Source organism: Dipodomys spectabilis, unplaced genomic scaffold (genome assembly GCF_019054845.1).
Source record: "Dipodomys spectabilis isolate Male_0828 unplaced genomic scaffold, ASM1905484v1 ptg000032l, whole genome shotgun sequence".
Taxonomy (NCBI): domain Eukaryota; kingdom Metazoa; phylum Chordata; class Mammalia; order Rodentia; family Heteromyidae; genus Dipodomys; species Dipodomys spectabilis.
Genome location: NW_024870709.1, coordinates 29752132 through 29779125, shown reverse-complemented (window position 1 = coordinate 29779125; position 26994 = coordinate 29752132). Strand labels below are relative to the sequence as shown.

The window sequence follows — 26994 nt, the reverse complement described above, 5'->3', positions numbered from 1 at the left end:
CAGCTTGGTTGTTGGTTAACAAAACACCCCCAAACATATAACTGAATTTTGTGGTTATTGTTGTAATCCTAAGAAGCTGTACATTCATGTTGAAGTCTGAACATTTTACAGAAATTTCACAATTGGAGTCTATATATGTTGAGGGTGAGTGGAAGGCTCACCTTTATAAGAAGGCTGGAAAAATAAAAGGAAAAACCAACTTGACATTGGGATAGAGCTAAACTCAATTTTCTTAGTAATCTTTTCTAAAAGTGAATAACTAATGACTTGTAGTAAACCATGTAATCTACTTAAAAAAGCAGTTCTTAATGGGCTTCTTCCTTCAGGCTACTTCCCACAAAAATCAGTAATTTCATGTCTATCTTTGATTCTTTTTGTGTGTGTGGTGCTGGGAATCGAATGAGGGCCTCACACACAATTTATAAGTACTCTCCACTGATCTATATCCCAGCCTTGTACGTTCCACATTCCTTAATTAATAGAAAATGATATTTGACTTTTTAATTTTTCACTTTGTTACTTGTATTAGTATCAAAAACAAATTAGCCATGGACTGGATTAAAATGAAGTGTGCTCTTCCCATTTTTTCGAACTAAAACACAAAGTATTTTACAGGCACATTCCAAATTCAGATTTGTCAAATCTGTGACGTTTTGATAGTCTTCAGTGGCAGACACCAGAAATCAAAGACCTCTTAAAAGTCACATTATAAACACACACATTCAATCTCTTTCCTCAAGTTACTTCTGTTACTTCTTTGTGTGTGTGTTTGGGGTGGGGGAGCCAAGCATCTATCACTTAGCTCATTTTTGTATAGCTCATAGGAGAACTGCCTGATAAAGCCTGGTAGGTTTTATTGTTTCTTTTTGAGGGGGAGGAGGAGAGTTGTTTGTTTGTTGAGAACTGTAAAACTGTGTTGCACCTATCTTCAGTTATGTCCTCTTTCTGGCATTTTCTAGGTCAACAGCTGCAGAACAAAATACTCAAGCCCTGTCTTTAGCCTCACTTCAAATCTACAGTAGAGAGAAATTCTTTCCAAGATAATCTCTATTTATTGGATTTACCTAGGTAATCCCCAAACTCTACCATGTATACAATGAGTTTGAAACATTTTAGATATCAGAAGTCGTTTGGTATTTTTTTATTTTCTAGCTAGAAGAAATCCTTACCAAAGACACTTTGTTGTTTAAGCTCCCTTATTTTCTCTCCTCGTCTTCTTCTAAACAATACTTGTGCTAGCATTGGAGTAAGAGTTAATATACTGTGTCCACCCTTTCGCTGTTAAATCCAGCATTGCCTGATAGATGATTGAATTTTTAAAAAAGACTTGTTGGGGGCTGGGAAGGTGGCTCAGTGGTAGAGCGCTTGCCTTGCATGCTTGAGGCCCTGGGTTCGATCTCCTCAACAACCACATAAGCAGAAAAAGCCGGAAGTGGCGCTGTGGCTGAAATGGTAGAGCGCTAGCCTTGAGCTGAAGATCTGAGGGACAGCGCCCAGAAAAAAAAAAAGAAAAGGACTTGTTGGGAAGCCCTTTACAGTGAAACCTATTCATTTCGACTATCGCTACAACTGTGAAACTTGAAACTTTGAGAACATCTCACAGAGCCAGCAGTGGACGTTGCCCAGACAGCATTTGAAATGCTGACGAGCGACCGAGATGCAGGCCCCAGGGCTCCTACTACGCACCTGGTCCAGGTAAGGTCCCTATCAGTCACCGGGAGCCCTATCCCCGCGGAGCCCTATCCCCGCGGAGCCCTATCCCCGCGGAGCCCTATCCCCGAGCCCCGCCTTCCGGCAGCAGTGGAGATGCTGCCGTCGAATCGGGTCGCAGAAGACGAGACGCCACGCCCCCACGAAGGGCGGGGCCACTCACACTTCCTCGGAGGAGAGGCAAGGGGCGGGCACAAGATGACGTCACGCAGGGACCCCACTCTGGTTGGAGGGAGGTTTGCGGAGATCCTGAGAGCCAGGAGGGAAGGAGGCGGAGTCTAGTTTCCGTGGTGACCGGTTGCCCTGCGGTCGCCTGGTAACGGGTCGCCGCGGTCCTGGCTGCCTCGGCGCCAGCGGCTTAGGCCGTGGAGCTCCTGTGGGCCCGAGCCCTCCTCACGTCGCACTCCTGTCCGCCCGGCCATGGCTGCCGCCGCAGCAGTGGTCTCACCGTCGGGGTTGGAAGATGGGGTGTCGCGGTCTCGCGGCGACGGGGCAGGGGAGGCGGGCGTGGAGCGAGGGCCCGGCGCGGCCTACCACATGTTCGTGGTGATGGAGGACTTGGTGGAGAAGCTGAAGCTGCTCTGCTACGAGGAGGAGCTCCTCCGGAAGAACAACCTGAAGCCCCCATCCAGGTGGGTGCACCTCGCCCTCGAGCGCCCGCCGGGGCCCGGCCGGGCTCGGGCCAGGCTGGGGACACGGAGCGCGGAGCCGCCCGGCCCGGCCTGCCTGATGGCTGCCCCGGGAAGGGCCGTGCGCTGCGGGCTCCGCCGGGCGCCCCCGGGAGCTCGCGGAACTTGTGGAGCTCACACTCAGGCCGAGAAAGTCGCGAAGTTTGGAAACTGCGGAGAGGAAGGCAGGGCCCGCCGGCCCCGCTTGAGAGCGCGCGCGCGCCCTCACCAAACAAGGACCAGAGACCGTGTGGAGAGCACCGCGCACCAGTCCGGGAGCGCACCAGTCCGGGAGCACGGTGTAGAGCGAGTTCTAGGCTTCCTTGTCCTTGTGCTAGACTTTCTGTAGCTGGCTTGCTGCGGGGCACTTTATAAACGGTCCACTCGTGAACTAATTGCTAGGGTAGGCTTCTGCTCTGAAATAATAGCACTCTTAGGAGCAGAGAAGTGGAAACCACCACACACGAAATGACAACCCTTGGAACTCCCAATATCCCAAAGGCGGTGCCATTGGAGTGGTAGAACGCAGTGGACAAGTAGCACTGTCTCATCACTGTAACTTAGTGATAAATAAAATGCATCGCTTTTTTTTTCTAACTTTAACACGTTGTGTTGTTCTGTAAAACAATGAAGATTGCGAATTAGAGAACTTTCTTTTAATGTCGGCAGGTAACTCCAAATAAATCTCCCTGATCTCATTCCTCTGCTTTCTGTCAGTAGCTTGAATGAAAAGATTTGTAGGCTTTCTTTGAAAGATCCATATTTAGCCCATAGTAGGAAAAAGTTAGGGGGAAAAGCAGTTCAACTTGATCTATGATAGCAATGTTGCATTGATCATGATAATGTAAACAACTGATATTCCTATAGTGCTAATAAAATTGGATTCTATTTTGCAAGTGTCTGTAAGGCTTCTGCTCATATTCCTGTACTATTTCCTAGGGAGTTGAGCCATGTACTTTGAACCATGGGTTTGTATGGAGATATCCAATTTAATGGTTCTCATAGTATAGTTACCAGACAACACCAGCATCACCTAGAAATTTAGAAATTTCTCAGGGCCTGGCTCAACTCTTACCTTTTCTAAAAACTATGGGTCGTGCCAGCAGTCTGTATAATCAAGTCTTCTGAGTAACGCACATAGTGTTTGAGAGCCACTGTCTTGATCTTCAATATCTGTCAGTATCTATTCCTCTGCCTTTGAAGAGTAGCAGTTGATAAGGAAAAAATGAGTTGTTGGCTCTTTGGAAGTGTTTTATGCACATATCTGGAAGGATTTTCATGGCCTTTTTTCTTTCTTTCTTTCTAGAACATTTACACTTATCTGTAGAAAAGTTGGGGAAACTTGAAATATACCAGTGAATTCTGAATTAACCATAGCACAATGCTTCTATTAATCTAAACACATTATAAACGTAACAGTTATAGCTATATAAAAAAGCCCAAAATAAGATCTTTGATTAAACTGACCAGAATGGTATTACTCACAAGTTTTATTTCTATCATGTACCATATTGATCTTTATTGGAGTATTTTTGGTAGAGCAGAGGATAAACATTAAATGTTTTGTTGGACTGAGGATGTAACAGATTCTTAATTCTATTTAGGTAGGAATCTTTTGACATATACATATAGTAGAGCTCCACTAAAGAAGTTACTATTTTATCCATTGATAAGGAAAATAGTTATGTGTGGCCAAAAAGCAGTATTTTATGGCCTTCATTGATTTGAATATGTGGCTAAAATGAAAACAACTGTTTAACATTGCTAATAGCAACAGAAATACATAGTGAATAATTTTTTTAAATTTTCTTGTGTTTCATTGTAAGCCTCTCCTAGTTCTAAATCACTATTTGAGAGGGATTACTCATCTATTATTAATCACTTAAGTGATTTTGCAAAAGTTTTACACTCTTTGTTTTCTAACATGCATTACCTTTCCTAAGGATTAAGTCTCTGATCTAATTTACAATAGCAATTCCTCTAATCCTGCTGATTCAAAATTTAATGTGAGCACTGTGGATTACTGAAACTTCAAAGAGTGAGTTATTGATGTCTTTTGATTTGAAGATGATTTGACAGGGAAAAAACAAGTTGTCAAGCATATTTTGATTTGGCCTCATGAGTTATAGACTTACTTGTACAATTAACCATTCCCTTCTGCCCCCTTGTTTTGGAACAGACACTATTTTGCCCTGCCTACAAACCCTGGTGAACAGTTCTACATGTTTTGCACTATTGCTGCTTGGCTGATTAACAAAACTGGACATCCCTTTGAGCAGCCTCAAGAGTATGATGACCCTAATGCAACAATATCTAGCATATTATCTGAGCTTCGATCATTTGTAAGTGTAAACACTCTTCTTTTTACATGTTCTGAAGCCAACAAATGTTAGATGACTCTTTTTATGAATATGTATATATGTAAATAATTACCTCTGAATGTGTTTTCAAGTAAAACTTCAGTATGCTTGATATTATAACACTAATGCTACTTCTCAAATGCTTAGTATGTATTCTTTATGGCCCATAGTAATGATATTTTTCTTGTTAAGTCTTAGGGGGTAAATTTATGGGTATCAGTCTCTTCTCTAAAAGTATGATTAAAAACTATCATTGAAACTCTGTATTTCTTTAAATTTCTTTTTCAATATCTTTAAATAGTTGTACAAAAGGATTTCAATTCAGCATGTCAGTTTATGTGTATAATACTTTTATGTTTTGAAAGAGAACTCTGATAACCTAGAAAAACAGTTGTTTTCATTTTTGTTTTTCCAGAAGACTGGCAGTGAGATATTTTGGGCACACATTATTAGTTTTTGACAGATGACTCTGTCCTTCACATACTTGGTTCAACAATACATGATCATACCTGCAGTTCTACTGATTTTCTTTTTATCCTAATAAGATCAATGGTTTTTTTTCCTGCTGCTATGATATTATTTATTGCCTGTTAATTTGGTAATTTTAACAATAAAATATCTTAGTTTTCCTCAATTTTCTATCTATAGTTTGAAAGAAAAGCTTTAATAATTATAAGGAACAATGTAATTACAGTTAAACTATTTTAAAAATAGAAAGGTGATATTTGTATTGCAGAGTATTTTTAAACAAAAAATTGTCCAAAAATTTGTTGAAAAAATTGGTACAAATATTTTGCTTAAAATGTTAACAATTTTGATATTTAGAAAATAACAAGATAATTTCCTGTTAATTGTTTGTTTGTTTCAGGGGAGAACTGCAGACTTTCCCCCTTCAAAATTAAAGTCGGGTTATGGAGAGCATGTATGCTATGTTTTGGATTGTTTAGCCGAAGAAGCACTAAAATATATTGGCTTTACCTGGAAAAGGTAACTATTATCCAACCTAGTATAATTTTATGTACATGCCTTTTCCTCTGAGGAGCAATGCTGTTTAATTGAACGGATAGTAATTGGTTGTTCCAAACTGAAAGTGCCATAGGAGGTTAAGAAAGGTCAGTACAGATGAAATTAGAATGTCTTTCTTCAAAACCAGGAATAAAGTAATATTAGATATTATTGTGCCCTTCTGTATTCATTATGTAGCTATAAAGGTTTAACTGTGACTGTACATCTTTGTAAATTTAGGAAAATTTATTAAAATTCTCTTGGTACATAGATTTATTTATACAAACAACCATAGCATATGCATGGAAGTAACTGATAGCTCTTTATTTGGGAAAAAATGGAAATTCATATAGTGCTAAAAATGGGATTTTTCTCTGCTTTAGGCTGTGTAACCATAATACTAAGAAGCTACCTAACACTTCTAGATGTTGTTTATTGTTTCATTATGTGAACTGAAAGTACTCTGTTTATGTCTTTAGTATTATATTGTATTTTTCCTATGGCATTAAAATAATTTATTCACAGTCTTTCTTACTAGAAATCCTTTAATCATCATATGTATACTGTGGCAATTGGTGTACCTTAACATATGATGCTATACTAGAGCATATGGTGTATCATATATGTAGATGTTGAGCATACAGATCAAGAAAAAAAATCAGAAAATTTATGCAGTTTATAATTAGAAATTATATTATTTTCATATTTCATACATTAAGATTGATAGAATGTGTAATATATCACACAAATGACTAAGCAGCATTTTTTGGATTAAAGATAATTTTGGTAGAAATAGCCCTGATAATATTGTAATATATTTATATTTTTTAATATAAAAACTTCCTTGATTTAGGTTATTATTGAGTTGAATTAGGTTATTTTTGAGTTGTGTTAAATTACTGATACTCATATTTTTAAGGTAAAACAGCAGTTTTTCTCACACCAATCCAAACATATCCACTAGAACAATATAAAGGATAACAACACAATCACAATACTTTTTTATTAGATTTCAAGAAAACATAAGTTATGGAATATGAAGCTGTTTGGCATATTTTAAGTTACTAAATCTCTAGTCCTGTATGTTTTAACTTCATCAGAAGTTATTAGTACCTCAGTCACTATTTGATTTTGCCCTTTCTTTGTGCTACACATATTTTATTCCTGGTTTGTGTATTATGACTTGCATAATGTATAAGGACTGTAGTTATCTGGGAAAGAAGATGGAGGAAAGCTGAAAAGTGACAGAACTTAGAGAATACACCAAATATATATAGTTGTATGTTTACTAGTAATCACATAACAAATAAATTATAGAACACTGCTTTTGAGAAAATTATATGACTAATGTAATTAAGATGTTTATTCTTAACGATATTTTGGTATAGTGGAAGTACTTTATATGTAGTATGAAAACAGAAAAATAAAACTTGTTGAAAGTGTTTAAAGAAGTTGGGTGAATTCACAGAGAACTGATTGTGTTAGGAACGCTAATTAGATTTTGGAAACAAGAATCAAGCTCATTACCTGTATAAAAATAAGCTTCAAGTTGATCAAAGATAAAAATGTAAAGAAAAAACTCTATAGAAATACTAAAATACTGAAAGGTGATAGTAAATATTGTATGAGGAAAAGCTTTATATATATGATAAATCTCAGATCTGTGCAAGAAAATGTTGCCATATCTATTTGATAAGATTAAACTATTTTTAGTAGCCAGGATTGTAAGTAATAAACTAGGTAAGATATTTTTAATAGAGATCAAGCAGAGCATAAATTTTCTTAATTTATAAAAAGCCAAAGGGCAAAGAGCATAATTGGGCATTTCACTGAAATGGAAATGAGTAACCAATTAAACTAGAAAAGCTGTTCAGCCACTCTCATCCTAAAGAAATTCAGTTAAAAAAACAGGAATGAAATTTCTTCACTTGTTTAATTGGCAAAGATTAATGTGTACATCATATTGCTGAATGTATAGACAGAGAGATACTCTTTTTTAGGATTGTTGCGAGTGTAAATTAGGGTAATATTTTGCAGGCCAATTCTAGCAAAACGATAATTTGTAGAAAGTTGCTGATCTAACTATTCCACTTGCACAAATTTAATCTAAATGGTATGCATAATGATAAATATACAAAGATGATCTTTTCAATGTTGTCTTGGACAGAAACTAGAAAGAACATTAATTTTTTCATAGGCCTCCAGGATTATTGTAGTATTGTTAATCAATAAAATATAGTGCAGATGTGTGGAGAAAATGAGAAAAACATATGTACTTAAGTGTCGTATATTAGTGCAGAACATGTATTGCATCAAAGATTGCAAAGTATCATAGTTGTGAATTTTTTCTTTGTATTTGGAGATAAACAGCTTTACTTTTTTTTACACAGTGTGTTTCAGGAAGAATATGAAATTGTAATAGAGATTGTAGGAAAGGAGCAAAAGGGACAAGATATGATGTAAAAGTGATTTTTAATTTTCTCACTATACTTCCTTCATCTTACTAAAATTTGTTAAAACTCTCATACTAAGCTCTCTCATTTTAGGCCAGCTTACCCAGTGGAAGAATTAGAAGAGGAGGCTGTTGGAGAAGATGATGCAGAGTTAACATTAAGTAAATTGGATGAAGAATTTGTGGTATGTATGTTGCTGAACTTCCTTTTCTTTTCTATCTTTGGTTTCCTTCCCTTCTCAGAATTTCTGTGGACTTCTATTTTCTGGAATGCATTTTATTTCATTGTTTTGAAAAGATAGAAGCTTTTAAGGACAATATCAATTGTGAGTTCTTTAGGCTTTTAAGTAAATTAATATTGATATTCTCTAATGAGTTTCAGCAGAGGTTCTTAAACTACAAAAGTAATTGTATAATATTAGTTATGTGAGTAAGTATTTTGTTAACAAGGTCAGTCATTTCTTGAATAAACTATGCCTGACAAAGAATCTAGAACACAAGAATTGTCTTAATGGTCTGTAATTTCAACATCTAGGATTAAGGTAGGAGGATTTTGACTTCAAGATTAATCTGAGGTACATAACAAGACTCTCATAACAACAAAAACAGAAACAAATAACAGCAACAACCCTCCCCCCTAAGAACTTAGGAGTAATACATTCTCATATGAATAGCATTTATTTCTAAGAAATTTCTTTGTGCATCTCAAATTTTGATGACTACTCCAGGAATTTTTAAAAAATGTTTTAAAATAACCAATATTTCAGCTGTTTGGTGTTATGGGCACCTTTTCCCTGTTTAACATCCTATCCAAGCTATAAAGTTAAATGGTCAAATCTCTACAACAAACAAACCAGACTAATAAGACACAGAGACAAAGGTCTTTTTCTCAGGATAATTCTTTCTCAGAACTATAAATGGACTGACTGTAGTACTTTAGAAAGTATACACATGGTCTGGAAAAGACAAGATAGAAAAAACAACTGTGTATGGTATTTTGCTGTCATGAACCAATTAAAGATTTTATTTTATTTTTTTTAGCCTGGCCCTTTTGGCTCACTCCTGTCATTCTAGCAGTTCAGGAGCTAAGATCTGAGAGTTGTAATTGACAGCCAGCCTGGCAGAAAAGTCCATGAGACTCTCATCTCCAATTAATAACCTAAAAACTGGAAGTGGAGCTGTGGCTCAAAAGTGGTGCCTTGAGCAATAAAAGTTTAGGGAAAGCCCCCAGGCCCTGATCCAAGCCCCACATCTGACAAAAAGTAGAAAAGTATTGCTTGATGGTTTTTAAATCACTTGTTAGTAAATAGATTGTGTATATAACCTACATAAGTTAGGGTAAATTACTCAATTATTTTAATACCAAATACTAAAAATATAACTATTACATAATTTAGAATGAAACCAAAGAAAATATTATATACCTATTACAAATTATTTACAAAGTAACTTTGGTGGCGTGAGGATTACTTATACTTTGTCATTATGACCTCAACTATGTAGAATATGTGGAAGAAGAAAAGTATCAGTGTGTGAATGAAAGTTAAGTGGATAGGAGGATCCTTATTACTCTCTCACTAGTTCTTCAAAATTTTAGTTTATCAGCAGTTATAATAAACATAGGTTAAAAGATGATTCCACTATTAAAAGAAAATAATCATAAAACTAGTCAACTTAAAAGATATATTTTTAAAGTGATAAATTTGAAAAGACAAGGCAAAAAAGTGCTCATTCATTGTACATGCACTTATTTTTATGTAGCAGAAGTCAATAAGAGACTGGTAATAAGAGACAAACGGCACATGGTCTTCCAGATAAGTGGATGTTTAATCCAAAATGTAAGGAGATACAACAAAGTAAACAAGACTGGGGAAACAAAGGACCTCCACTCATCCGGTTGAATCATTACTAAATGACTCCATGCTGCGGACCACATATATGATATACACATCGGAGGGAAACTAGGAGGAGGACACTAAAACAGAGGGAAACGGGAAAACATACAACAGTGGGAACCATCAGCTGCACTGGTCATAGATCAAACCGAACTAAGCAACTCAATGGCAGGGATGAGAGGGAAGGAATGAGTGGGAAAGAGGGAGCAGCTGACACTAAGCAAAAGGAAAGAAATGTACATATCACCCGATGTGGAAGAAATAACTGTATTGTCAAAGCTCATAGAATTAATCAACTTTATAGACCACGATTAAGACAATTTGCCCCATGAAGGTTAGAATGTTTGTGGCTTTAACAAAGTATCACTATCTCACAATACTGTGAAATTTGTGTAATCACTTAGTTACAATAAAAATGTTGGTATAAAAAAATAAGAAAAATAGAGATCCACACTCCTGGAAAAGCATATAGGCTGTGATTGAATGTATGTAGTCTTCAGAATATACACTCTATTAAATGAACCCCAAGATAGGGGCATGAGAGGTTTTATCTTTGTTACTGTTGTTTGTAATGTATTTATAATGTACTATGTGTTTTTTTTTGTTTCTTTTGGATGTTCTTCTCCCATGGTATAACTCCTGTTTTCACTGTGGAGAGAGAGAGACAGAAAGACAGAGAGAGAGAGAGACAGAGGGAGAGGGAGACAATGAGAGAGGGAGAGGGAGAGGGAAAAAGGAGAGAGGGAGAGAGGAGGGGGGCAGAGAGAGAATACTAATACAGCATGTACAGAGCTGGCAACAGAAAGGAGCTTTTCATGATCTGGATTCTGAGGCAGAACAATTGTGGGCAAAGCTTCTGAGTGAGACAGGGGAGAGCTTGGAGGATAGAACAGAACAGATGGATTGTTTTGGCCATTTAAAGAAGTTTATACTTCATTCTTTGTATTTGTAAACATTTGTTTTGCCATTTTTTTACTCATTTATTCTACTTGACATACCCTCATGTAGTCTTTTATTTTCTCCCCCAACACTGGGGACTGAGCCCGGGATCTCATGCTTGCTCTACTCCTGGAGCAACACCCCAGCTCCCTCCATCTTTAGTAACAATTTGTTATTAACAGTTGATTGACAGATACCTAGTTTTAGTACACCAACATTTAACTTCGAAGACATGTAACTTCAAAGCACTATTTAGGGGAGGCATGAAAAATCTCTGCTCATCAGTGGGGGTAAAAAAAATTATGTGAGAGCAGAAACCAGGCCTAATTTTTGCTTACTGTTGTATCTCCAGGTTGATAGGACTAGAAAATCTGTCAGCACACTGCATAGCTTGTCAAAACTAATGCTGATTTTTTTCAATGAATTATTTTAAATTAAAAGCAGCATTACTGGGCTTATAAATGTAAAGGCACAAAGTAGAAAGCAGCCTGTTCACACATTTTTTTTCCAACCATCAGGCAAGAAAGATCTTATGCCATCATGACACCAACTTTGAAGACCTTCCCTAGCTCCTGTCTTCTTTTAGTATACCTCCCCAATTTTTTTCTTTCTTTTCTTCCATATTGTCATTATAGTGTTACAAGAGATCCTCTCAGTACAAGAGGCCCTTTTACTTCTCCCATTTTTCTTGCTAAGGAGAGCTTAGCTGAGTCAGTGCTAAAAAGCTTTTTGATGGTACCATAGTACTTTTATTGCCAGAGTGTGATAGGAGCCGGCCAAGGATGTGAAGATCATCTTTTGTTTTAAACTAGCAGATCAAAACAGAACACATTGATCATTATTTTTTTTAAAAAACATATTGGTCATGATACAAAATATTCCCACCTACTCTTTGAAATGATATTCTTAATAATTGCTAGTAAGAGAATTAAGTAGGTATAAATTGGTGACAAAGAAATGGTAGGAAATTTTTGGGACTTCTGAATTATTGAGTTGAATTATTTTCAATAATTATTTGATTCATATAATCTGTATATCTTGTATATAATAAAAGTGTAGGGGAGGGAAGAAAACAAATACACTTACTTTAGTGCCCTACTCACAGAGTTTTCTGAATAGATCTTAGTTTCTGAAAAGATAGAACCTTAGAGTTTGCATTCTAACTAGTTTACAAGTGATACTGATGCTACTGATCTCAGAACCACTTCCCTACCTATTTGTGAAGTGAAGCATTGTCTTTCAAATCCACCACTCTACAGCTACATGAAAGTGTATACCAGCCAACACTCACTTGCTAGTGCTTGTTTCTTTGCATGATCGTATTGTTACTTGAGGAGCAAGTTCTACTAGCTTTATTATCATTTTTTTTGTTTTTGTTTTTGTTTTTTGGGGGGTCTGGTCGTGGGGCCTGAACTCTGGGCCTGGCCTCTGCCCTCAGCTCTTCAGCTCAAGGCCAGCACTCTACCACTTGAGCCACAGCGCCACTTCCAGCTTTTTTCTTTTTGTTTATGTGGTGCTGAGGAATTGAACCCAGGGCCTCATGCATGCAAGGCAAGCGCTCTACCACTGAGCCACCTCCCCAGCCCCTATTATCATGTTTTTAAGATGAGAAATTCTTCTTAAATTTGTTTTACCTACTATCACTTGGCCTCAAAACACATTTGAAGAAAGAGGAAAGCTCATACTTGGTTTTACATGCTGATAATATTTGCTTCATTTTACTGCACATTAAGGAGGAAATTGCCTCTCAGAGATCACTTCCTACCCACACTCCACACAACCAGTTGGTGTACAGATCAGGACAAGTTTGGAATCCATTTGAATTAACTTTCTAAACAAATTTAAAGGCCCATGGACTTAGGAGTGTGTATAACCATTTACATATCAAGCTTAAGCACAAAAATGTAAGAAATACACATCACTGTTGTTAGTCTCTGAAGTGAGACTGTTTTTTGTCAGTCTCACATTTTTGTCCATTCCAGTCATGCTGCTCAATACTTTCATAAACTTACTATCTATTTCAAATATACTACTTGGGGTTGTTTTCTCCTGTTTTATGTTCTGCAGCATTATCTCCTTTCCTTTGTCTCATTTTTATTTTATTCTACAGTGACTTCAAGAATGATCTTGTTAAAGATCAGAACTTCAAAGAAAATATGAGTTGTTAATAATATTGTACCATACTTTATGCATATGTTTATTAGGCTCATAAATACATTTTACTGGGTTCGTTTTTAATAAAGCTTAGTAGAGCTTAGTATATTATTTATAGAAAGGCTGGAATGTTAAAATTATTTTGCATAATTTAAAATATTTTTATTTTCCTAAGGAAGAGGAGACAGATAATGAAGAAAACTTTATTGATCTCAACGTTTTAAAGGCTCAGACCTATCGCTTGGTAAGTTTCATTGGATACAGAACACTGAAAAGCAGTCAACATTGTGTTGGAAATCTCAGTGTCATTGTCAGATAATACTTTATGTATCAGCTAAAACTTAGTTCTGAAGTTCTGCTTCTTATATACAAAATGGTATATACAATTATGGCAAATATAAAAATCCAGAGGCATGAGACAGTCTTCTATCTAAACTATGGAAAATCAACAAATCAGCATAATGTTGCTCATGCAAACTTGAAATAATTTATTTTCCTAGTGGCATGTTTAATTATGGAAAGGCATAAATTATTCTACTTCAAGTTATTCTCCATTAAAATTGGCCAGTATTGATTGATCTTGTTTATAGAAGATACTAAAATTGTAATACTTTGAAGTAAAATAAATTATATTAAGAATGGCTATGGATAGGTGTCAGGCATTGCTTTAAAACAGGTTTCTTTTATTCTCTGTTTTAATTATGAAATAAATACACTATAGGAGTATACTCTCATTTAGATTTTAAATATACAGATTGGACTTTGACATTTTTTCTGTCTGTATATTATATTTCAATAAAGTATATAACTGTGCACACTCAAAAAAGTACAAATGTAATATATTCTTATTTGTCTTTAGTTAATTTGTATGAATCCTTAAATTTGGACCAGACTTCGATCTAATATCTTGATAACTTTAACCTGCTCCAAGATGTTTTTTTATGCCTTTTGCTATCTTGACATTGTTAATTTCACTACTCATTATTAGTGAAGTGTGTGTGTGGCTACGGCCCAGCTTAAGATGGAATATGCACACTTATAGTTCAGTTGTATGTGTCTTGACATTAGTACTTACTAAGATTCTAAACTGAGCCCATTTCCAAACATCTGATGTCTTGTATTCTTCATCTGTTAAATGAAAGTATTAGTCTTTTCATGAAATTCCTAAGGATTAAGAGAATAATTGTATATGAAATATTATGAGACTGTCACATAGAAAGTGTTCTGTACATGTTGGCAAATTGAATATTTCATTTTTCTACGCATGTTTCTGCTTTCATATCTGGCCCATGAATCCCTTTATAGTGGGGATAAAGAGCCTTTTTATATTCTTCCTCATATGAAACAAGATGTTAAATAACTGTTTCTTAAGTAAGTGAAGTTATTGATCAATTGAAATTACAAATAATGTTAATACTTATATCCAAAGAAATAAACTCCATTTGTAGCAATAACTTATATTTGAAGATCATTTTGTAATCTTCAGATTACTTTAAAATGCTTCCTTCATGATTTTAAGGCAGTTTCTGAAGAGAGATCTTATACCTCTGAATGGAGGTAGAGGAACCTGCCACATGAATATGCATGCAACAAGGAAACTCCCTCAAATGGCAATGGTCAATAATTGTTTTATTATAGTCCATAGTAACATCTTAATTTTTCTACTTAATTATTTCTTAACTTCATAAGGTTTCTCAGAAGAAAGAGACAAACAAAAAAGAAACAAAAATGAAGAGAAATGGAGCATTAAAACTGATTAAATATTTTGCAAAGTCCATAATAAATAAATAAATAAATAAATAAAGTCTTAAAATTTCCCAGCTACTTAGAAGTTGGCAGCAGGAAGATTACAATTCAAGGCCAGCTCAGACAAAGTTAGTGAGACTCTGTCTCAAGAGATAAAAACAAAAGGACTAAAGGAAAGGTTCAAATTATGGAGTGTCAAACACGAGGCCTCAGTACCTCAGAAAAACAACAAAATACTACTGCTTTTTATTGACTTTGAAGTTTATTTAAGTAAATGCTTTTATATCCTTTTTACAAATTTAAATTCTAAAATTTATAAATTTGGGACCGTTTATGTTTTTGGAAAGCTAATAAATTATAGCACCTGAATTTGAACTGTTTCTCCAAACTCCAAGTCTTTTCTTATTTCTTCCTACCTACTTGAATAAGTACACTATGCTAGTGGTAGTTTTGTAATGCATGTATTGGCCATGATAAAGATGAAGTACTCCTTCAGAATGAGAGGAAAAAGAAATGTGGATTTGTATCCAGTTATTTTCTGAATAAAACTTGTCATTTGTATTGATTTTTCTATTGATGGGATAAGTAAAGGATTCCTCTGCACAAAGTAGCTTGGGTATGAGCTCTTTCCACTGTCACTGATCCTAAGTCCCTGTTGGTCCTGACTTCAATTTATCATCTCAAACTATATAAGAAATGATTTTTCTTATTTGTGTGTCTTTATAGATTATCTAGATTGGTATCCTTTGAACAAAGAATAATATATATGTGTATACACACACACACACACACACACACGTACACATACATATCCTTTAGAGTTAAAAATATGTTATATTTTCGCAAGAAGAATCCTGAACACCAGGTGTTTGTGGATGGTCAACCATAAAGTACTAATGAGACAGAAAACCCTTTCCTATTTTAAAAAACCTGGCAAGCTTATAATATTGCCCACTAAAGCATCTGCCTCAGCCAGCTGTGTCTGACTCTAGTTTATAATGGTTTAGGCTGCTTTTCTCCAAGATAGAATTACTATATTACTATATGGGTTAGTAGCATAGATTTAAAACTCACAACATAGAAGTAATACCATTTTTGCAAAATTTAATATGATGTATTCTTTACCAGTACAAGAATGATAACATAAAAATGATAACATACTATCAGAGAAAGTGATGTATATGTAACTGTTCAAGTCTAACAATGTATGACTTTGCACTAAGTCTTTTCTACTTGTGGATTTAAAGTAGCTGGCACAGACTCTATTAATCACCATTCTATTTATTCTCTGTCTCAACCACTAGAATGAAAATTTCTAAAGAACGGGAGCTTTTCCCCTGTATTTTTCACCTGTGCCTCATGTGTAGAAGTTCCTCAGTAATCAAAAATATTGAATAACTACATGTCTGAGGGGGTGTTAAATTTGGAATTTCATAGCAAGGTTTAGTTCAGTCTTCATAGAGAAAATAAATTTTGAATGAAGTGGCACATGTATCATGTGTACCGTGTAAGATTTACAGGAAGAAATCTGTATGTTCCTTCTTTTCATAAATTAAAGTAATGCTGGAAAGGGTACTCTTATGGTAATTACACAAGCTGGAAAAACCCTAGCATTTTCCTTAGGTGTGGTAAAATGAAAGAAGTGAAAGGTAAACTGACACATTGCAGATTGTGTTCTCTGGAAAGCAGAGACAGAGATAGAGCTTATGGGGCAGGATATTTAGTAGAAATTGACACCGGTGAAAGAGGTAGAAAGCAGGGTTAGGCACTAGAGAAATCTAGCTATGATACAGACCTGACAAAGTCTTAGCCAACCTAGTGTAGCAGCCTGGAGCAAGGTGTCTGCTTGACTGTTGTCAGAGGCAGGCTTCGCATGTATTCAGGCTTGGTCCCAGGTAAAGTGGCTCTCTGCAGGTGACAAACTGTCAGCAGGCCACCTTCCTTGTAGCTTGGCAGTAAGTCCTTGAAAGAGGACCTGGTGATCTATATTCTTTAATGCCACAGGGTGTTTGAAGCCTCTACTTAATTGATTTGGAAAATTGTAGAGATACTGTCTGCCCATTGGCAAAACTTTTAAATGACTAAGCAAATCATAACATAGCAGTATTGTTTGATGAGCACTGAATAGAGAAAATTCCTTCTCTGAATGATTAATGAAATGGATTTGTTTGGCTAATAGCTGCTTTTCAAAACATTTATTAACTTTGAGCCTTAAATACACTTCAGCCATTCTTTATTAGCCTACATCATAAGTTGTACATAGGAGGACTCATTGTTACATTTCCACACATTTCCAATATATTTCAATCAGTCTCAACACCTCTATCATTCCCTTCTCTTCTCTCCAAAATAATTTCAGCAGGTTCCATTGTTCTGTTTTCATAGTTGCAAACTAATCTATTTTGATAATACTCATTCTCTTTTCAAATGTATCTCAAAATTATTCACCTATTTTTCTTTTAAAAACATATTATGTGAATTTCTTACTCCTAAAGTAACATCTGCAATTAGTAAGGGACTGGGTCACGTTCTAAAATTTCATCTGTAGGTAATTAGTTAAATTTTGACACAAGAAGAACAGTAAGCTTCAAGTCCAGTCCACAAAATTCCACATAGTCTATATTCCTCTAACTTCTTGAACGTTCTTGAAATCTGAAATTTGATTGTAATCACCCTGAGCAAGATGGGTGAAGGACATATCTGAATTACAGCTCTAATATTTGGACAGGAGCCATGCTGGTTAGGGATGTGGAGCAGAAGATTCAGGGTTGCGTGGGGTGGGGGCAGGGAGAGAAGGCTCTAGTGGCATCCTGTCAGCAAGGTGTCTGGTTATTTTTTATTCTATTTTGATGGGTCACTTGAGAAAACTGCCTGCATTTTTGTGGTGGCTATGCTCCTCTCTCCATTTGAAACTCAACAGAATCACTGCAGCAGTGCTCTGAGAGCGTGATGTAGATGCGTCACTCCTCCTCCTTCAGTGAAAAAGAGATGCTCTCTGAATTCTATTTTTAAATGCCCATCACTTCATTTCAAAGCATTTTTTTCAAACATGTCATAGATACTATTCTTCCTTGAGATGCTAAATTTGAGGTTTTAGAAACCAAATCCTGAGTGAAACTGCATAGAACCAAGTATCTCAAAAGGCTTAAACACAATTGGTTTTTAATTACTTGCAAGAAGAAAAAAAAGAAAAAAAAACAAAAACCGCTTTGTACCAAGAATGAGAGAACTTTTAGCTTAAAAAGCAAAAACTGAAAGAAAGTAAAACTATGAGCTTAGAATATAAAAACTTCATTTCAGTTTGAGACTCTCATCTAGGCCAGTCCTCAGTATTGGAATCAAAGAGAAGAAGATGGATCTGCTTTGGTTAATATCCAAAGCACTTTCAATGTTCTCCATTGTACACCTTCCTTCTGGGAAAAAGAAAATGTCCTTTCTGAGTAATTGGTTGGGGCCGGGTGCATGGGGGGTGGTGGTGGGGGGCGCTTTTATAATCTGGTTTGCCTCATAGATTACCATTGACTCAGTTTTGCTTGAGGAAAATATTTTTCTTCACCTTTCTCAAAACATTTGAGTGGAATGCCTCCTGTGTATGTTGAGAGAGAAGACTAGCTGCATTTCATAGGAGAAATGATTAAAATGCCTCATGTTGAATGTGATGGAACACATTAGGGCTGAGTGCTTTTATTTTCCCAGTAACTCTCTTGCACTCCCCCCCCCCCCCCATCAGTTTTACACCTGTAGGTGAACAGGAAATGTGACCTAGAGAAAAAAGCCAGCTTCTCTCTGCTCAGAGGAAGCTCAAACAGCAGATCCTGCTGGGTGTAGAAGACAAGAGTTTTGCTTGATCTTTAGTGTAGCTTTTGAATCCACACTTGAAATAAGATTGATCCTAATTTCCATCTTGGTTTTACTGTAGAGTGAGCCAGGGTGGGAAGCAAGGACTTTTCAAGGTCTGTCCCTTCCAGATCAGGATCCACAGTTTCAAGGTGAACCCTATAGCCACAGTAATGGCCTTAGATAAAATCCAATCACTAGCCACATGACCATAGAAAGTTCACCCACCTCTCTGGGACCCTGTTTTCTCATCTGTGACATAGGAATATAAGTCATTCTTCCCAGGCTTCTAACCTACCCTATGAACCACATCTGGCGTGGTGCTGTTCTAGAGTATACACTTGATACATTTCTTAATTTGTATCAATTTTCACCTTGACACTGAAATTACTAACTGACATTGCTGTGTGCAGTAGGAGGATAGAAAAAGCATTAATCCTTCAACACAAATAAGTCCTTCTGTCGCTAGGAGTATTTTTGAGTAAGAAGCTTACACAGGATACAAGTCATCAAGAAGCTTGTATTTCAGTATATATCAAGAAGCCCTAGTGATGTAATAGCTTTATGTCCATAACCTGGATTATTACTAAAGGCCCACTTGACTAAATTTTCTGCCATATATTAGTCTCTACTCAAAAATGCCTAAGGAGAATCTGATGAAAATCTGATGGAATCTTCCATTCATGTATCCATACATGGATAGGTTATAGTCCCTAAGTCAACATCAATAACATAGTCAAATATTAGTAATATGTTATTACATAATTCAGTATGTTTAGATGGGTATTCGGAACATGTTCATGTTTTGTCTTCTATAACCCAGTATTCCTTAAACCTTCCTATCCATTCCCATCCCTTGTTACTCCTGGAAAAATATTGGTGCTTTGAATATTTGACTTCATTTTTATTCAGGACCTCTAGTCACTTCCTTTATGTCTCATATTCATCCCAACTTTCAAGGCCAAATTCTTTTCATCATTCCTACTATATAACCGTAATGCCTTAAATGGTCTTTTGTTTTGTTTTGTTTTGTTGTTGTTGTTGTTGTTGTTGTTTTGTTGGTTGTGGGGCTTGAACTCTGGGCCTGGGCACTGTCCCTGAGTTCTTCAGCTTAAGGTGAGCACTCTGCTACTTGAGCCACAGAGCCATTTCTGATTTTCTGGTGGTTAATTGAGATAAGAGTCTTATGGACTTTCCTGCTTGGGCTGGCTTTGAACCACGATGCTCAGATCTCAGCCTTCTGAATAGCTAGGATTACAGGTATGAGTCATTAGGCCTAAATATTTAGAAATAAATAATAGAAATTATTTCTAAATATTTAGAAATATTTTCTAATTTTTTTTACCCTGATCCTCTAACTTACCAATATGAATGTGATTTTTTTTTTTTTTTGCTGTCTATAAGACCATCTAGACAGATTATAAAACCACTGATCAGACTGTCAAGGACTGTAAGATTTGATATTTGTCCACATCAACAACCTTGTTTTCCCTGGGAGATCCCAGTTACATGCATCCCTTTGAAGACTTTTAAACATCTTTCAAGCATATCTACCACCTAATCTTTATTTCCTTTGCCACTCATCTAAAATTCCTTTGCACTTGCCTCTACATGAGTCTTAAATGTCTACAGCCTAGCTCATATTTTGTCTCCTCATTACTAGCTACTGCAGCACCATTGAACTCTGACCCACAAATGCTAAACTCAAAAATTTTAGTAAAACATAAGTATAATGTTTTTTTGCATGATTTTATTGTCTTATTTACTGTTCTGAACTAGAACAGTATGTGGCACTAGGCACTGAATAAATACTGGTTGGATGCATAAATGAATTCATTGTACTTTGTTTAAAATTCTCTTCTTCTTCCTTGAGCTGGAGGACAAAAAGCTATATTCCTTAAAATAAATTTCAAAACCTTTCAAAGTATGTAATTCTTTTTTGCTGCCCAATATTCAAATTTCTAAAGTATCTGGTCCATCTTCTCAAACTAACTATTTCCATTTTGTATTTTGGCTCATGTTCTTTTTCTCACAGTGAACACCTAGTTTGTCTCTGTTCTGCCTTTCTATTTCCCATATATCTTTATAAGGCTAATTTTAAATCTCACCATTGTACTGAAACACGCTGCTCTCTGTTAGTCAAGCATTAAAGCATTTGCCACCTACAACAGCGAGTTGTTGAATGTCAATCAAACATATTTTTACCTGTTTGCTGAAAAATTTATATTCATTCTTCCTTTCTTTCTTCTTTCTTTCTTTCTTTCTTTCTTTCTTCCTTCCTTCCTTCCTTCCTTCCTTTCTCTCTCTCTGTCCCTTCCTTCCTTCCTTCCTTCCTTCCTTCCTTCCTTCCTTCCTTCCTTCCTTTCTTCCTTTCTTTCTTCCTTTCTTTTCCTTCCTTCCTTCCTTCCTTTCTCTCTCTCCCTTCCTTCCTTCCTTCCTTCCTTCCTTCCTTCCTTCCTTCCTTCCTTCCTTCCTTCCTTCCTTTCTTCCTTCCTTCCTTCCTTCCTTCCTTCCTTCCTTCCTTCCTTCCTTCCTTCCTTCCTTCCTTCCTTCCTTTCTTCCTTCCTTCCTTCCTTCCTTCCTTCCTTCCTTCCTTCCTTCCTTCCTTCCTTTCTTTCTTTCTTTCTTTGTGTGTTTATAAGAAAAAGAGAGGGGGGAAGAGAGAGAGAGAGAAAATGTCCTAGGGCTTCCTATTTTTGAACTCTTTTTGCTCAGAGCTAACACCCTATCATTTGAGCCTTTTTTTTCCTGTTTTGTGTTTTTTCCCTTTTGTCCTTGTTTTTAATTTCTGTACCTTTTGTCTTGTATATAAGTTTATCTGATTTTGGGAGGGGGGAAGGGAAGCACAGAAAAGTTGTGACAAAGGGTGAACTAACTCAGCACTGATATTCACTGCACACTATGTTATAAATGAACTTGAGCCATTGTTTTACTTCCTGCTCTGGACTTTCCTGCGTAGGCTGGCTTTAAACCATGATCTTCAGATATTAGTCTCCTGAGTAGTTAAGATTACAGATGTGAGCCACTGGCACCCAACTTCATATTCTTTTTAACATAAATTATGCTTCTTGTTTTTTTTTTTAATGAAAGCACAAAAAGGAACAAAGAAAAGATCCTCCCAAATCTTAGCATCTAGACAGCAACATTATAGTCCTATTTTCTTAATTATCCTGAGATTGTATTGTGTAAGGTGCTAACATTTCAGAATCTGGATGAAGGATAAATGGACTTTGTAGTATTTTGTGCAGTTTTTGTAAATTAAAATAAAAGTGTGATGTTCACATAAAATAGATGAATAAGCTAGTGGCTCACACCTGTAATCCTAGTTATTCAGGAGGCCAAGATCTGAGGATCATGGTTCAAAGCCAGGCAAGAAAGTCCATGAGACTCTTATCTTCAATAAACCATTCAAAAAACTGGAAGTGGCACTTTGACTCAAGTGGTAGAATGCTATCCTTGAGCTGAAGAGCTGAGAGACAGCACCCGGGACCAGAGTTCAAGCCCCACCACCGACGAAAAAAAAATAGATGAGTAAATTAGTTTAGAGTCCATTTATACAAATATGTGTGATGCTAGTATGTAAAACAATGAGAGCTAGTGAGGAGAACTGAACTACTCAGTGAAGTGGTTGTGCTATAACAGTCTATCCATTTCAAGAAAAAGCTAGATTTCTCTCTCATACACAATATACAAATAAACTACTATGAGTCAATACTTTTTAGAAACAAAGTACAAAGTATTAAAGTAAAAATATGAGTGGCAAATGTTTTATTAACAGAATTAAGAATGATAATGTATAGCAAGAAAATCCAAAACAAAGAACAACAAAAAAAACCCTGATATATCTGAATATGTAAACATTGAAGCTTTATATTACCAATCAGTGTGAGTGGGAAACATTATGGGGTTAAAAGACAAGATAAACCAGAGAAATAGTCATAACCTACTTGACATAGGTCCTCAGGCCTATCATTGTGCTATTACTTTGGCTGTGTAATAGAGTTTAAAATTTGGTATTGATATTCCAGCACCATTCTTCCTGCTAAGGATTGCTTTTTTGCTATTCACAGTCTTTTATTATTCCATATAAATTTGTGGATTGCTTTCTGTATTTCATTGAAGACTGTTGTTGGGATTTTGATGGGTATTGCATTGAATTTGTACATTGCTTTGAGCAGTATTGCCATTTTCTTGATGTTAACTCTCCCAGTCTAGGAACATGGACGGTCTTTCCATTTCTTTAAATTTGCTTCTATTTCTTACACATTTTCAAAGTTTTCACAATAGAGGTCCTTCATATCTTTGGCTAAGTCCTAGGGGTTTTTTTTGAGGCTTTTACAAATGGAATGCTACTCATCCATCAGAAATAATGACATTGTACCATTCATAAGGAAATGGGAAGACTTGCAAAAAATTATATTAATAAGCCAGACCCAAAGAAACATAGATTGCATGTCTTCCCTCATTTGTGGTATCGAGAGTGTTCCTACAAGTAAACACACTGGATGGTAAAAGAAAAAGTAATACACTGGGAAATTACACCTCTGATCACATGAGTCAAATTTTTTAAAAAAATTTAAAAAAGAGAACGAACATTGCTATTTACTAATGATGTGACATTGAAAAAGGTTGCCTTGTACCTGGAGTTCCTCATATTCTTTCCCTTTCTTTCTTTCTCTCCCTCTCTCAGTTCCTTTCTCTGTCTCCTTCTCTTTCTCCTCTCCCCGCCCCCCCCCCCCCCTCCAATTTAGCCATAGCACTCTAAGAGAGATGAGATGGGAGGGCACTGAAAATTAAAGCTGTAACATTTGGGCATCTCACTTTTTTTTTTTTTTTTTTTGGTCGGTCGTGGGGCTTGAACTCTGGGCCTGGGCACTGTCCCTTAGCTCTTCAGCTCAAGGCGAGCACTCCGGTTTTCTGGTGGTTTATTGGAGATAGGAGTCTCATGGTCTCTCCTGCCCGGGCTGGCTTTGAACTGTGATCCTCAGATCTCAGCCTCCTGAGTAGCTAGGATTACAGGCGTGAGCCACCAGCGCCCGGCAGGGCATCTCACATTTTTTTGACATGGGTTTGAACTCAAGGCCTTATGCTTACTAGAAAGATGCTCTGCCACTTGAGCAATGTCCCCATTCCTAGTTTTTCCTCATTATTTGAAATGAAAATAAGACTCTTTGATTCATAGTGTTACTTGGCATTTTGCATCTGTGTGAAATAATCTAATATTACATTTGGTATGTAATAATGATCATAATAATTGCTTAAGCATATTAGTGCTTTTTATATGCCATGTACTGGACAAATCTTTTAAATACATTATCTCAGTTCTTACAGAAAACTTTTAGAGGGGAAAGTTCTATTATTGTTCTCAATTTAAATATAGGAACTCTGAGGTTTAGAAAGTTAAATCATTTGATCAGCATCTAGTGAAAGAGATGGGATTCATGATCACCTTTTTACATTTATACCAGTACATTAGGACTCTCAAAATAGCATTGTTCATTGAGTCTTAGGATTACTTAGTCCTAATAGTTAATTATTCTTTTAAATTCATCTCATTAGGAATATAGGTCGAGCTATTCAAATCAGTTTGGGTACTGGTATAGCCATGAAGTTGTTGACATATATAGATATATCTATGATATATAGATATATATATCCACTATATGTCCACTATACAGATATATATATATATATATCCACTATATGTCCACTATACAGTTATACAACACACAAGTATACAAAACCATACAGAATATCATCTTTCTGATATTTAAACATCCAATTAGTATTATCTGGGAGAAGAGGATTACCTACTGGAAGAGGACTCTGGGAAGACTATTAACATGTTTGATGTTTGATCCTTGAACTGACTTTGATCATGTGCCCCAATATTTGAGCCTAAGGTTAATTTATGAGATGATTTAGACTATTATCTTCAATTCTTCATTTGACAGCCTTAAGATCAGTTCTCTTCTCATCAGTTTCTTCTTTTACCTAAGACCAAATTTCTCCCATTAACTGACCTCAAACATTTCCTAATAGGCTATAAACTTTTCAGGCAGGGATTAAATCCTTTTATCTTTTCAAGCCAAACACAGTATCTGGATTCTTCCCATGAATGTTGTGGGAGCTTAACCAATGACTTATTGGTTGAATTAATGAATTATAAATAAGACTGCTAGATAGCTTGTGTCTCATTGAGCTTCTAATTGTCTCTTCTGCAGCAGTAACTGGGAAATAGAATTTCCCAAGAGCTGTGCTTTATTTTAGTTAATGTTGTTTCAGACAAGGACTTTGTCAAGATGATATAAAAATTTGATCAAATGAAAACAGCAGTTTATTTATCTTTTACTAATAGCCCCACATAAAGTGTCATTTGTTAAATGGAGAAAAATTGAGAATGAAAGATTTTTCTCCAAGTATAATGAACAAGGCACAGTGTAGAGTTTTAAAATGATTCATACTTCATAAATAGGACTTGTCAGTTAGTGCATTCAGTTACTAGGCACTAAGAAATTTTAATTTGGAATAAGATTATAAAGTAGGTGTGCAAATCTGGAAGCAGGAAGAGACTAATAGTTTGAATAACTGAATGCTGATCTGTTCTCCTTTTGCCCTTTCTTCATTGAAGAACTAGGCCATTTCCCAAGTATATGAAATATGGCCTGTTCATGAATGAAACTTTTTGAGCTCCTGCATTAAATCATTTTTAGAACATTGAGAGTAAGAGTTATCAAATCATTGCTAAAGTGAAGCAAGTAATAATCTAGTAAGGATAAATCCATATTACTACAGGGCTCAATATAATAAATAGCTTATGTCCCTGGATAGGCTAATGCAGTGTTTAATCTTCATGGACCCTGCTAACTTGATTTGGGATCATATTCAAACAGTCCTACCACAAACACATTTGCTTTTGTGAAAATGAAAGAAATGTCCTAGATAGATAGATAGATAGATAGATAGATAGATGATTTCACAATTGGAATAATCCCAAGTCCAGGCCTGAAGAAACTGACAGGATGGATTTCTTTAAAAAAGAAAAAAAGAAGGAAAGAACATTGCTATTTACTAAGGATGTGACAATGGAAAAGGCACTTGGCTGCCTTGTACCTTGAAAAAAAGTTACTCATATTCTCTCCCTCTCTTTCATTCTCTTCCTCTCTCTCTCCCTTTCTGTCTCCCTCTCCTCTCTCTCTCCCTTCTTCTGGTCTCATTTGGTGACTCTCATATGTAAAGAGGGGGAGAAAGCATGGGAATGAGGGGATAAAGTTGGACAGCACCAGCTGTGAGATTTAATCAACAGCATCCAACTCCAGTTGACCTAAATGTTTTTAAGTCAGTGATTAGAGCATCTACATTCTGATACACATCATGCAAAATGAGTGCTTAAAGGAAATGCCACCTTGGTTCAGCATAGCTTTGCAGGATTGGGAAATAAAGAGGCCCAATCCTCAGTAGGAGCAAGCTAGTATATATTCACACACATGCCCAAATGTCAGAGCTCACATATTCATATAGTACTGGCAGTGCACACATTTCTACCCTTCCTTAGCAAACCCTCGGGTCTCCTGTTTGGTGCAGTAAATAAAACTAAGCAAACCTGGGTCTTCTACTAATGCTCAGGACGTGATCCAGATGTACCAGCCAATATGCATTCACCTAGCTTTTCCAAGCACCAAGATATAGGTGTCTGTGAGGATTTACATGTCAGAGGACATTTCCCAGTACTTTAGGGTTCAACAAGGACACCTGGTACATCCTTCTCAACCTTCACACATGCATAAAACTTGACACGTCTACATTAGGAATACCTCCCTTCCATTCAGTATTATACACATGTACTCTACAGCATTCTATTAAGTACTCAAAGTAATTCCATGTCTATATTTCACTGAACACTTTAATATATAAAGTAGGTCTTTTTCCTAACTTGTATTTTACACACTTTACTTAATGCTTATACTTTTTTAAACACTTCAGGGTTTTATAAATGGGATGTAACTGAATACTGTCCATATATTAATAATAAAGTCCAATTCATATTGCTTATCCATCCTCAAATAAGTTAGAAACATGTAGTCCCATGAATTTCTGAATAAAAAGCAATATTTGCTCCCTTTAAGGATTCAAGTTGAATTCAGGACATGATATGAGCTAGAAGGTAGAAAAGGCTTTCTTAGGTTAGCAGTGCCCCACAATCTTGAGGGAATTTCAACTCAATAAGG

General features: G+C 36.2%; 1 protein-coding gene across 2 annotated transcripts in view; it reads left to right on the top strand.

The window, feature by feature from the left end:
• Positions 1 to 2006: 2006 nt before the first annotated feature.
• The window catches only part of Ift57 (intraflagellar transport 57), a 55554-nt gene continuing 30566 nt past the window's right edge, over positions 2007 to 26994 (top strand). Inside the window, exons 1-5 of one of the 2 annotated variants that reach the window (XM_042676905.1) lie at positions 2007 to 2342; positions 4558 to 4720; positions 5607 to 5725; positions 8290 to 8380; positions 13359 to 13427. In XM_042676905.1, the coding sequence (XP_042532839.1) occupies positions 2131 to 2342; positions 4558 to 4720; positions 5607 to 5725; positions 8290 to 8380; positions 13359 to 13427 (654 nt within the window). In that variant the 5' untranslated portion in view covers positions 2007 to 2130. The remainder of the gene's footprint in view (positions 2343 to 4557; positions 4721 to 5606; positions 5726 to 8289; positions 8381 to 13358; positions 13428 to 26994) is intronic. The other variant, XM_042676904.1, reaches the window with a different exon arrangement.